We start from the raw sequence: 14,162 nt of genomic DNA, 5'->3' as shown, positions 1-14,162 counted from the left end.
AAGAAACCTCTGGTGGATAGTTATGGCATAGCCTACCCTTTGGGAAGTTTCTTGACGTACGTTTGGCTCTTGACCTGAACATGAAGGTTTTTAGCCCTGAATGCTGTCAATATCCATAGACATGTTTAAACTTTAAATGAATGAATCCTACTAATCTCTTGCAATCACAGATACCCGGTGGCACTAACTGTAAAAAGGTTTTATACATGTTCTGACATCCTGCTGTATCGGAAAGATACCCGTCTTGGCTGGTGAGAGAATTGATTGCAGAGAGGCAAGCAGGCATCTTTTCAAACATCAGAAGTGTCACTGTCAAGGATACACAATACTGAGACAGATCTGCTGCCTGTTTCCTGTAAGTGCAAACAACTTCTGTGATGCAGACTCACTGGTAGCACCTATGAGTATAGGTATTATGACTTGTGTCATTCAAGAAGGCCCTTGCTTTCTATGGAAAAAGCATGGTTAGCTGTTAGAGCAATCTGGGGATTTGGGTTCTATTAATTATTCTGTAACTGGCTTGCTGTGTGATCTTATGTAAAATAATTTAAACTCTCTGAGTCACAGCTTTCCCATCTTGTCCAATGGGGATAAAAATCCACACATCTTCCTCACTTGCAAGGTGTCATTTAAGTGCAAAGTGTTTCATATTTGCATTCAGCTGCACCATTTAGTGAATCATGTCTAGACACTGGTATGTGACTGTATTCCTTTGGCATTATTTGGACAACCTACACATCTTTCATTCTAAATGAAAAATGTAATTTTAGTACATCAGAATAGAGCTCTAACACAAAAATAATGATTAATGTACCAAACATCTGGATAATGCTTACCATTACAAACATTAATTAATCAGTCCTTGTAGTGTAGTGAGACTCACCAGTGCGGTTCCTCCTGCTGGTCATCCTGGGAATTAGCTCTTGTCCAGCCTGGAGCACTCTCTACAGCAGGGGTCTCCAACGCGGTGCCTGTGGGTGCCATGGCACCCGCGGGGGCATCTTAATGCGCCCGTGTCCTGGCCCCCAGGAGAGCACCCACCGAAATGCCGCAGCGGCATTTTGGCGGGGACGCCTCTCAATGACGACGGTTGTCGCCGACAAGTGACGTCATCGAGAGGCGTCGCCCCCGAATTTCGGCGGCAACACCTCTCGATAACGCTGCTTGTCGTCGACAAGTGACTTCATCTAGAGGCGTCGCCCCCGAATTTTGGCGGGGACGCCTCTCGCTGACGCCGCTTGCCGTCGACAAGTGACGTCATCGAGAGGCGTCGCTCCCGAATTTCGGCGGCGACGCCTCTCAATGATGTCGCTTGTTGATGGCAAGTGACGTCATTGAGAGGTGTCGCCACCGAAATGCTGCCGAAATTCGGCGGCATTTCAGCGGGTGCTCCACCGCAGCAGTGGTCCTTCGACTGGCGCCTGCCAGCCAAAAAGGTTGGGGACCACTGCTTTACAGGCTGGTGTCTCACCTGCCTTGGGGCCCTCATGTCCCTCCCAGTCCACAGTGCCCCTTACAGGGGCGGCTCTAGGTATTTTGCTGCCCCAAGCACGGCAGGCAGGCTGCAGAGGCTTGCCTGCGGGAGGTCCCCCGTCCCGCGGATTCGGCAGGACCAGCGGACCCTCCGCAGGCAAGCCACCAAAGGCAACCTGCCTGCCACCCTCGCGGTGACCGGCAGAGCGCCCCCCGTGGCTTGCCGCCCCAGGCACGCACTTGGTGTGCTGGTGCCTGGAGCCGCCCCTTACCTGGGGGTTCTGCCCCTACAGGACCACTTTCTGGGTCTCCCCTCCCAGGGGAGCCCCCAACCCTCTCACCCACCTTGCCTCAATGGCTACTGTCAGTTGTCATGTAGCCCCCGCTCACTGGTGCAAACTGCAGTCCATAAAAGACCACTCATCATTGCCAAGGGGGTCGGACCAGCTTCCTCTGCCTAACCATGGGCTGCAGCCTCTGCAATCCCAGTACCCGTTTTGGCCTTTAACCAGGCCCACAGCCTGGGGATTTGCCAGGCTGGAGCTCCTCTGGCCTTTCCCCAGCCGTGCTCTGTTCCCTGACCCTGAGCTCCCAGGCAGCCAGGTCCTTCTCCCTCCAAAGCTGGGCCAGCTGTGGCCTGATTGGGGTGTGGCCCCAGTTGTGGTTGCTTCCCCAATCAGCCTAGCCTTTTTTAGGAGCACGGCAGCTGCCCTGCTACAGTCCTCTAAAGACCTCAATAAGGCACGCAAATACTGTTATCCCCATTCTGCAGATGAGGAAACTGAGTCAGAAGAGAAGTGAAATGAACTGCTCAAAACCACACAACATGTCAATGTAAGAACCAGGACTGGATCATAAGGCTTCTGTCTTCCTAGCCATTGGTTAGGACATAAACAATGCTTCCTCCGTCTCTTATACATACAGATACCGTATTTTATACATAGGTGTAGATAGGTATTGTATATTTATTGTGTGTGTGTGTGAGTGTGTATTCTCTCTCTCTCTCACACACAGAAATTATATCAATATAGACATAGCAGATTAGTTTTACAAGGTTCCCACCAGTCTGAAATCCATCAGCCTTATAATCTAACAGTTACAAAATACTCTTTACAAATATATGTTGAAGCAACATGCTCTTACTCCCAGTCCAGGGGCTGCTGGTTAAACTGATACCCAAGACTGATGTTCTACCGGTCACTGATTGACTAACTTTGATTTTGACATTCCCAGGGAATGTTTTTGCTTGTCTGACCTCATTGCAAGGGTTAAAGGAAAGTTGTAAGCATTGGTTCTAAAACACTTGGAAGAATCTCCCTGCATCAAAAGTGCTTCGTAAAAGGCTCTCAGCCAGGTAATAAAATATTTTTGATGGACTCCTATTTTATCATTACCCATGTAAGAAAAATGTATTGCAAGAATACCAACACAATTCAGGGAAGTAATCATTTGCAGATTTGGTAGGCATTCTCAGTTGGCAAAAATGAAAGATTTATTGTTGGGATGATGAAACAAAGAGCAGTTGTGCAAACTTTACTGAGCAGGATTATGAGAACATGCTTTTTCCATTTCCCACTTTTGAATGCTTTGGATGCAGTTTCAAAAGAAAGATCAGGGTCAATTATTTAATATTGCAGTTATGCTGTACCTGACTGTAGGATCTCCTCACACATATGTTATCTATGCACAACAATAAAAATATGAGAGCCAGAGGGCACACTGCTGTAGACAGCAAGTCCAGCCTCAGAAATAAAACTCGCATTGTTCTTTGGTTCAGTGACTAGCACAGAGATGTGAATAGAAAAGGCAGGCAATGACAGAAGTCTGTGATGTAAATGTATAGCTATTTAACATGTATCTCAGCAAAAAAAAAAAAACTGCCCACCACACCCTGAGAGTTACCTTTCTACACAAAGAATACAGGTATCCTGAAGACATTATACAGAGTCAGATCAGTTGATAGCTACAGTATTGTCTTCAAAAGTCACCACACAGCCAAACAAAAGCTTGATCCTGCAAGTAATGCTACAGAAGTGGATGGGGCTCCTTGTGTGAATAAGGGTTTGCAGGATCAGGTCCCAAAGCATGCTGAAGAAACAGGTGGAAGAGAAAACAATTAAAGAGAAACTAGTTCTTTCTCTTCCCATTTCTGCCAAGGGCTCAGTGCGACTCAGAGCAAGCTGTAGGTGAAGCTCTCTGGGCCATATTCTGATCTCATTTGAACAGGTATGAATTCAGAGTAATTCTGGATTCACACTTGTGTAAATGGGAGCAGAATTTAGCCCAGAATCTCTGCCTGAGTTTATCTACCTGTGAAGTGGTCACAATTATCACCACTGTGAGGATTAATTATTGTTTGTAAAGTGCTTTGAGATCCTTAAATGAAAGGAGCTATTGAGGCACAAAGTGTTATTATAGATCTATTAGTATTAGGCCCATTAATGCAATGCATAATAATAATAAAAATACATTGCATTCATTAGTCCTCACAACACCCCTGTGCCGTGAATATTATTAATCCCATTTTACATTGGGGGAATCTCAGGGACAGAAAGGCTAATACCAAAATTTCCAGAAGTGTTCACTGAGTTTCAGTGATTCAATTATTGGATGCCTAGGCTGAGACATCTAGAATCTGAATTTCATCGGTGCTTAGCATCTAGGTGCACTATCAATCTGCGCCCTCCCCCAAAAAGAACTATCCAAAATTGATGGATGCTTTTGGTAACTTTGGAATAGGGGTTTTGCCAAAAGTCACAGAGGGTCAGATTCTGACACATTTACTCATTCTGAATAGCACCTTGAATTCAAAGAGGTAGTTAGGCACCTAAATACCTCTGTGAATCCCATCCTTACCTGACAAGTGGCCCCACTGAAATCTACGAGACTACTTGTCCAATAAAGTATTACTCAGTATAAGAGTATCAGAACTGGCCAACAGTGAGCTGTACACAGACACAAAGATCATGCTCTGACAACCATTGCTTTTCATTTCTCATAAGATTGTTAAAAGGCCAGCTATTTTTAGAACTGAGATCCAACTGTAAACATTACTGAATAAAGTTTTTGATGTGCACTAAATTCCTCCTTCTCTCTTGAGACTACACTATAAGGCCTTTGTGCTGACTGCAAATGCAGATTAACATAATTATTAAATGACATTTCATAATACACAGCATTAAAATGTACTGGCCTAATAAGAGATGTTAATGAGTATATTGTTGACAATTTTTTTTATTTTATTGTTTTTTTAATTTGACCCAACCCTCAGTCAGGTGATCCAAACTTTTTTGTCCTCTGAGGTTAACTGTTTTTTTAAAAGGCTAAATTGCTGAAATTTCAGAAGAATCTCATGCCATTTTTAATAATCCCCACCGAGCACATGCTTTGAAATCAAGTAAGGCAAAGCGCCTAACCTCAGGGATACATTCCCTAATGCTTTATTTTAGAGCTTAGAATTTTAAAGCCTACCAACCTCTGTATTTATAAAATTAATAATATTCAGATGCAAGGCTAAGCAAGGATGTGAAATTATTTTTGATAATACGAATATGCTCACATTGCTTCCAGACTGAAGGTTATTGCACTCTGCTCAACTGCAGTTGAGCCCACTATGAATAGCCTTCTTAACTGGACCTTCTAGAGAAAATCTGCCTTATTGAAATGCTGTGGAGACTCAGCTAAATTACACTGCTGGGACTCAACCGTTGGACATATCTTTTAGGTATTTTATAATATTAAGACTTTCCTACAGAGAAAAGAAAACTCACAATTATATTTACTGCTTTGCAATACTTATGACTAGATGGGGAATAAAACTGATTACTTTAGGTTGTATCACTTGATCTTTACCAATGGGCAGATTCATATAGTGAAACTGATGGGCAATTCAATCCCAGAAGAGATGCACAGAGAGAAAGAAATCTTGTCACACTTTTGCAACATGGGAAATAGTAAGCTAGGCTAAAATCTTTACAAGTTATTGCAAACCAGCTGCTTGGAATTGGGAAGGAATTTCAACTTTTGCATCCTCAGATGTGACCATTTGGTCCAATCCATAGATCTGGGTTGCAAAGAAACTGATATTGTGATATTGCAGCTGGAATGAATTGGGAGTTGGAGGCTGGTTCCAGAATATCTTCAAAAGGAGACTCCCCTCAAGAGGTCTGTGGATCTGTGCTAAGAGTGGGCTTCAAATGAATCTTTGTTTGAAATATCACCCAGAGTCTGACCATAGCAGAGATGCAAATAATTCCTAGTGTTTTACAATGAGAAAGCATCACTGTTCCCTAAATTCTGTGTGACAAGTGGATAATGATAGTGAGATGTTATTTTTGCATGCCAGTTGGGCAAAGGGAGGTAAAGAGAGCTTAGGAGAAATTTTCCAAGGAGGATTGGGAGCACTGCCTGGAATATTGGTCTTTGGCAGCCAGGGATGGCAGGTTGCAGCTAATATATTTTAAGATTTGACTCTGGGCATAGTTTACCCTATATTATCAGCAAATGAACTTGAATGACTCTGGTTAATGTTGGAGGAGAGTCCTGGAGTGACTAGTTCACTTTTGCATATGACATGGGAGTGACAAATGGCACAGTAACTGGGGAGAACATTAAAATCCCTCTTCATTAAAATCCCCACACTGGACCAGGCCATTGGTTACGCTTTTTCAGCATCCTAAGTATTTAGTTTTCTGACTAAGATCTGCTGCTTTGGAGGAAAATGAGCCCCCCTCTCCTCATATATACCTTGCCAATTGTGCAGTGTGGTACAGAGAGGTAAAAATTCCATCCTTGAACCCATCAGGTGATCAGCTTACCTCCTACACAACTGTACTTCCCTACTCCTGTTTTTAGACTGCATAACTACAAACTTTATTAGTGGTCAGGAAGTTATGCAGCCCTTTAAAAACCCAGCCACAATTTCTGATTTGACTATGTCTTATGACAGTGAATTTCACAAGTTGAGTACATACTCTATTAGAGTGGTATTTCCTTTTAGTGATTCTAAATGCACTGAATTTATTTTCATAAATGTTTTCTTGTTCACTCATGAAGAGTCAATAGTAATGCCTACATGCCATGGTGATTGTTTCTGCATAAACATCGCAGCCCGACCAACATGCAGATAGCAAATGAATGGAGTGACTTGTATTTTATCTATGCCCTCCTAACCCCTGAATAATTTGATCAAGTCAATTGAAATAAAGATCCATGCAAATAGAGTCTTCTTCCTTATGAAAGGTATAATTCTTATGAAAGTCCCATGCTGTACCTCTAACCTTCCTAATTACCCTTCTCTTGATCTCTTCAATCATCTATGTCACTTTCTGAAGGTAGCATGACCAAAGTTGAACACAGTCCCTTAGAAGAGGGCGTTAAACGGTGGCCGTTAGAATCAATTTTTTTAGATTAATGTAGATTTATGCAAATGTAAAGAGAGAGGCACCTATCCAAAACCCTAGGTCTCCCGACACAAATTAGAGGAACACAGATAACAATTAGCAGCCAACCTCATAACAGCCAACAAAACTCAATTTCTTGTTGAGGTCCGATAAGTCCCACTCCACACACATCTAACCCCAATCAAACCGCTCCCTCTGCATCAGCCTGATCAAATAGATGCATGCATGCCCTGAAGGTCAACAAATTATGGCTATTTTGGGCCAAAGCGGAGGCTGGTTCCAAAGATGAGGACCTTCATAGAAGTCGAGGGGAATCCAGCACAAGAACCTCTGCTGACTGTACCTATGGCAGTACAGCTCGAGGACAGATGTGGTCCTTCAAGTAGATAGGTCCCAAGCCTTTTAGGACAAAAATATTGTCTGTACTATCTTCTCTCTCTTTAATGCACCAAAGAATTTCATTTTCTTTTTAATTGCCTCTGATCACTGAACGATCACCCTCATTGAGCCAACTACACACAATCACTTCTAAACCATTTGCTTCACAGGACTCTGCAAATTCAGAGCTCAACCATGTATAGCATATAAAAAGTTCAGACTTGCTTACGTGCATCAAAGTTAAATTTCATGTGCCATCGTGCTGTCCAATCTTTCATTGCATTCAAGACTATCTGTAACGTCAGACAATCTGCAGCGGTTTAAATAAACAAATACACTTAGTATCATCACCAAATCACTGACTTACTGTCCTCCTCCTCCTCACCACACAAAGCTCTTAACCCTCCAGTTCCTAGACAGCATCAGGAAGTGCTGTATGGGAAATGTGTATGTCAGATTCAATAAAAAATGGACTTCTGGGAATGTGGTTATACTCTTGGGTAGAGTGGGTGTTTTTTACCATTGACTTTAATGGCAGCAAAGTTAGGCCAACACTAGCATTTCTGAAAATACATCCCTGGCATCTGTGCATTATTGTTCTGTGCTCCCACAACACCCTCCATTCAGAGATCTGGAAACACTTTACAAACATAAATGAAATCGTTCTTATAACACTTCTTTAAGGTAGGTTAGCATTAGTTTCATTTTACAGATGAAGGAACTGAGTTACAGAAAGGATGTGGACCTGAGTTTCCTTAAACTACACACATATCAATGCACATATAGTTATATAAATCAGGTAACTGCATGCACAGGTATAGAATTTCCCTGCTGATGAACACACTTTGCTGCATTTTGATCAAAACAGATTCCTCATTGGCTGCTCAGCATAGGTGTAGTAATCAAGTTAAAACCCCTGATTAGTTACCAAATGTATCAGGCCCTTTTGATGCTTAAAGTTTTAAAAGGCCTGTGAAATTCTAAACCACCCATACAAAATACATAGAGAAAGTCTAGTAGTACCGTTACTTATTTATATAGCTCTTGGTACAGAGAACTGCAACATGGGTAGCAATTTTAAAGAGGTAGATGGTTAGCTAATGTGATGTAGTGGCCTGAGCACAAGATCTGGGGCCAGGAACTCTTGAGTTCTAATGCTGCCCCTGAAGCATATTCTTTAGGTGCACTTAGGCAAATCACTTAACTTCTTTGTGCCTCAGTTTCCCTATCTGTAATGAGGCCATTATAATACCTACCCTGTGGGAACTGATTAACAAGTTATTATGTTTAGATTAAAAGGGCTAATTCTTAACAACATAAATAGATTTTTTTTTAGTTCAACAGTTGCAACCAATAACTCCAGCCAGGTCAGGCCCAAGGGCATGCTCAGAAATTTAAAATTTCACAGGGTTTGGGGGGGCATGTTCTGTGCTCCCACTGAGCCACTGGGCCAGAGGAGCTCTCTCTACCTGCTGTGGCCTTGGGGATGGAGGAGTTCTGTGCTCCTGCCAATTACTGGAGGTGGGGGTCATGCCCGTTTGTCCCCCCCCTTGTGCACTGCATACAATACATACATAAAATAAAAGAGAGTGTCTTCTCCAAAGAGCTTGCAATCAAAGAAGGAACAAGATGTGACAAGTAGGTGTAGGACACCACGGGGTTGGACAAGAGAAAGCAAGAGTGAAAACAACAGGCTACATAGTTTGCTTCTTTAAGATAAGTGAACTAGATATGTTAATGATTGAGAGCCAGGCCACCTGTCAAGCCATTATCACTGGTGGTTTACTGGAGCACCGCAATTTATGATGCCTAGTTTCTATAAACATAAATAAATTGCATAAATAGAAATGAGATTTTCTTATTTCTCTTCACTCTTAGTAGCCCAAGTTTGAAAATTGGGTTCCTTGAAAACACACACACACAGACACACACACAGAGCAATGGTAGCCTTGTCTATTTTTTATGAAGTTGCCACCATACAGGAGGGACTGAAAGAGATGACCCACTAGTAGTTTTATCCAAATCAAACAGTCTTAGGCCTAACAAGACTAAACGAACAGCCATATATTTACATTCTCAAACAGGGATTTATGGTTAGTCTACAGTATTTAGGGATTACTATTATTCCATACATCAAAATGCTGGTAAAACTGAAAGACAACAAAAGAGCAGCTATGAGAAATATTTTTTTTAAATGAAAACCATTTAAGCTTGCTAATTTTTGCTGTCTCAGACAATCAAAATTCCAATTGTCTGGGACATCAAATCTAAAAAAGCATGAAATTAATCTTCAAAAGTTGAAGTCTTAAGTACATTGCATCATTATTTTTGTTGGATATATTTTTGATTATAATGCAGATGAACCCCAAATTTAATAAAACTAAAATAACATGAGTTAAGTATGAAACATAACAGGATATTGCAGAGAGATTAGGTAGTTTCCTTTAGACTACTTGCAGAGCCCAAGGAAAAAATCAAACACAAGGAACACAATGAAGAGAAGACACAGCTTAATTAGAACATATAACTGAATAGGAAAGGAGAATACTCAGAGTACAGGTTTTGGCAACAAAATGCAGAAAGCACAAGAAGTACCCAAAATCTCAGTAGTTCCTCTACAGCGGATGTCGTTTTGCCTTTCGACCGTTGGTAGTAGAGAAAGAAGCATGCTAGCTAAATTTAAACCAGCTGTAATGATGAGAGTGTTACAGTTGGACTGGAGGAAGCTTACCTCATGAAAGTATTGTGGAAACTGCTGTTGGAAAGATAATAAAAGGATTAACTGCAGTTTTAGTGGACCATTTACTTTTCAATCAAAATGTCTCATGTATTTCCTGTTCTCAAGTGGCTTGAATTCCAAAATTCCTTTGTCTATTACAGTACATAGTAGCAAAGCCTGTCATAAGAAATTAATAATTTTACATGGAAGAAAACTTTTATTTATATGGATTGAGTGCTATTTGTGCTAAGCGTCCCAAACAGTCCCAATACCTACTTCGCCAGCAATCTTACCAGGCAAAAGAAAGAAGAAAATCAGCAGCCTCAAAAAGGAAGTAGAAGTGTGCACAGTGGGTAATTGTAAGCAATGAAAGAAAATCCCCACTACAAATACCAAAAGATGCAAAGTTACTGAACAGGGCAATCCACAAAACATAACAAAACAAAATCTAAGACCTCAACTGATGCAAAATGAATTGCCGTATTAATTTCCAGGGGTAACTGCACAGTTATTACCCCATCAAAAGATAACCAATAACGTAAAATGGCATAACATCATATCACAAAGAAAACACAAAGAAATCTTTTGTAAAAAATGGAATGTAATTCAGCAGGCAAATGATCCCCGTTTGTGGATAATAATTTTAAGGAGACGAGTCTCTGGCTTCAGATCTTGCACTGCTAGATCAAATGTTTTCAACAGCAGGAAGCTAGACTTGCAAAAAAGATGCATTTTTAATGTGCCCCTAAGGTCTGGTTTTACTATAGCATAGGACTCCAGGTCTCAATTATTATTACCTGCTAATAGTCACTATTTTTGTTCTGGCTATGGAAGGAGTTAACTGCTCATATGACGTTATGCTCTTAATTCTCTCTGGGGCACACAGAGTATTGGAGTGATTACACTGTCAGCTGTAATGAAACAGCGCTTTATATATTTACATGCCAAGACTACATACATATTTCCAGCATTCCGATACGCAGGTTTTCATCAGGCCTTTCACAACACTAAATTCTTGAGATGTTGTCAATAGCCAATTATTTAATGCAGACTAACAAAGTGACTGAAAGGGGGAAATGTTTAGTGTTACGTGAACTAACTTCTGTGATATACATAGATTCCTATACAAACACTGACTGGGAATGTAACATTAGAAATCTGCTATACAATAGCTGTCAAATATGCATCTTAGCGAAAATGAAAAAGGGTTTCCATCTCCTTCCTGAGTGAATCTAGCACTCTCTACTATGTCTTTCATCATCATAGAAAAGCTAACCAACTTCCCCCATTTTATCATTTTCCTTAAAAAACCCTGAAAGAAATGAAGAGGAGAGATTGTTTTCATTTCTTTGTAAGTGATTAAAAAGCCAGTTCCATTGAGAAATCCAGATGGTTTAGCAGTTTCATTACATTTTTATTTAAAAGAAAGGGATTTTCATTGTTCTTTTAACATTTACGGCAATAAAAATAACTGTAAGGAGTTTAAATTCCTCGGTGCTTTTACAAGAGATGTTGGTGCTACCTATGAAACTGAGGAAAAGGTAATTATTTGTAAAAGTAAAGTACTCTAGCTTGATAAATTAGACACATACAGTTGTCATTCTTAAAATGTGACAAGCAACTAGATAATGATGCCTCACTACTTCCATTATTTCCACTGTTATTCCATATACATGGTTATATGGAATACTTATTGAATACTAATATTGAAATAACATTATTAAGATAATAAGGCAAATGAAAAGTTGTTACGGTGATGTAGCATTATTCTCTGGCAAGGCAAGAAACGTTGCATATTACTTTTCCTCCCCTCCAACCCATCATTAATACTTGACACAAGGCCTTGAGACATTTCTATCATCAAATATATATATATATGCTCTTATCATATATACACACACACACACACACACCCCACAATGGACTTCATCCTGGCCTGACCTTCTTATGAGTATTTCTTGCTATAAGATTTTGCTACCAATACAATAATGGGGGGAAATTGTGTCAATTGACTGCCATGACCTGCTGGTGCAATTATTCCTTTGATTTTTTTTTTTTAAAACAGCAGTACACAAAGAAAGCTTTGAAAATCTCATGGCTCAGTTTGGAAGCTCATGTCAAACTTGCTTAGTTTTATCTAGTCTATTCAAGGTCTTATATTATTACTCCTCCCTGCATATGGAAAGCTCTATGGAAGTCATTAACTTTTATTTTAATTTGGCTGTATTATCGTCATAGGGTGCAGATGAACAGACAATGCTGTTCTCAAGATCCCCTTTCTGGAGTGCTGATGTTGTTTACAATAGCTTGATCAGAGGAGAACAAAGGGTTTTATTTTTTTAGAACTCTATTTTGCAAGTTCAAAAAACAAAACCACCCCCCTAAAACCAATCCCTAACAGCCTGAGAAAATCTCAAGATATTCTGATTTTTTAACCATTTTAAATCCTTAATATGATTATTTTTCTTTTCCCAACTACCATCTCAAACTTTTGCACTATTAACTCCACGGGTTATTGTTGAGAAGGAGGAATGAAAAGAATTTAATTAGATGAGTTTTACGTTTCTTTATTTAAAATGTCACCCGAGGCTCAGTGACCCTTATTTTATGTTAAATGACTGCTGCTGGCTTTGATCGTCATTTTATTGATGCTTTAATGAATATTAAGAAATAAACCGTTGTATTAAAAGTTAAGCTTTCATATAAGGGGACTGAATCTCTTTTCCAAGAGCTCCAATATTTATTACTCAAACATTTCCTTTAAAATTAAGTTCTTTCCCCAATTCTCCTTAGAACAAACCAAGCTACAGAAAAGTACAATAATTATATTTGAATAATATTGAAGAGAGCGAGCCAGTGAGTGAGCAGAGTAGCATGTTTCTATTCAAACAAACAGATTCCAGACTTACCATACACTTGTTTGGTTTTTCTCCAGAATGAACCCTCATATGAATCAGCAGTTTGTAACGAGCATTGAAAGGCTTATACCGACGGACACAGCCTGCCCAGAAACAAGTAAAGTCCTCTCCCTTCCTCTGGTCAATGTGTGTTTTTTCTAGGTGTCTGACCAGTTCATCTTGTTGGTCATAAGTGGCATTGCAGTCAATCCACCGACAGACCTGTTTGCCATTGCAGATCTCTTGTTCATCTCCTTCACTGGGCTGAAGGGACTTTGGAGACACGGAGACGTGTAAATGAGGCAAAGTCCCTTGAGTCTGGCTTAGCTGCTGGTGTAAATGATAAGGTGGCGGCGGCAGCCCCTGACGATGCCGAAAGAGATCTGTGTTGGAGGAATAATCATCGACCGGTTCTTGTTTTAAGAAACTCACCTTCTGGCTGCTGTGCAAGGTGTCTTGCTGAGGAATACTAGTACCATTCATCATAAGGTTAAGACTTGCATTTTCCTCTATTTGCTGCATTTGTAGCGGATCACAGTCACCTCTGTCACATTCAGTGGAAATAGGTACAAGGCATGCTGAAGGAGAGGGAAGACTGCAAGGGTTCCCAGGCTGAGAGCAAGACTGGGGACGAGACGATTTCTGAGCACTGTGGTGACTGATCTCCACAGGATGAGAGGAAATGCCAGCCGAATTAGTCCGCAAACCATTCACGCAGGTGACCAGTGATGTCTGCGACGTGCGGATAATAGCTGTAATATCAATTCCTTCAGCTGCAGATGGCATAACAGAGATGCATCTTTTCTTCAGGTTGCTTGATTGTAGCCTGGCTGAATGTTGAGGACTGCCAAAGGACAATGAACCCAGGGAGGAGCTATGTTCATTATTAAACAAGTATGATGAAAGTGAATTTGTAAAGCTATTATTCATTAGGTCTATTTCAGGATGCAGACTACCAGAGGCTCGCAGCTCCATTCCCTCTGTAGTCCTTCTATGTGCAGAAACCTCCGAAAGAACCTTATAATCACCTGGGCACTCTTGCTTAATGTGCTGAGCTGGGTGACTTCCATTCATGCACAAAGTGGAAGAATCGACCGAGTCTTGAAACCTGGGAGACCTGTAATACAGTTTCATTAAACATCACCAACTGTGGGAGAATTTATGATTTTTGTACAAGATGCCACATTTATTATGCCCTGGAGAATGAAACGACTAATTCTCTACTGCACATTGTCTGTGTCTTCCAACAATTAACTTAAAAAATCCTGCAATGTTTCCTCTGTGGCCTTGTAA

The 14,162-nt window shown here is 40.7% G+C and overlaps 1 protein-coding gene across 9 annotated transcripts in view; it reads right to left on the bottom strand.

Annotated features, from left to right (window-relative positions):
- The window catches only part of GLIS1 (GLIS family zinc finger 1), a 267,233-nt gene that overhangs the window by 117,264 nt on the left and 135,807 nt on the right, over positions 1-14,162 (bottom strand). For all 9 annotated transcript variants that reach the window (XM_039486547.1, XM_039486546.1, XM_039486552.1 and 6 more), the window contains one exon: positions 12,882-13,986. In XM_039486547.1, coding sequence (XP_039342481.1) covers positions 12,882-13,986 — 1,105 coding nt within the window. The remainder of the gene's footprint in view (positions 1-12,881; positions 13,987-14,162) is intronic.

Source organism: Mauremys reevesii, linkage group 8 (genome assembly GCF_016161935.1).
Source record: "Mauremys reevesii isolate NIE-2019 linkage group 8, ASM1616193v1, whole genome shotgun sequence".
NCBI lineage: Eukaryota > Metazoa > Chordata > Testudines > Geoemydidae > Mauremys > Mauremys reevesii.
The sequence above is the reverse complement of the archived record's forward strand: the minus strand, read 5'-3'. Positions and strand labels throughout refer to the sequence as shown.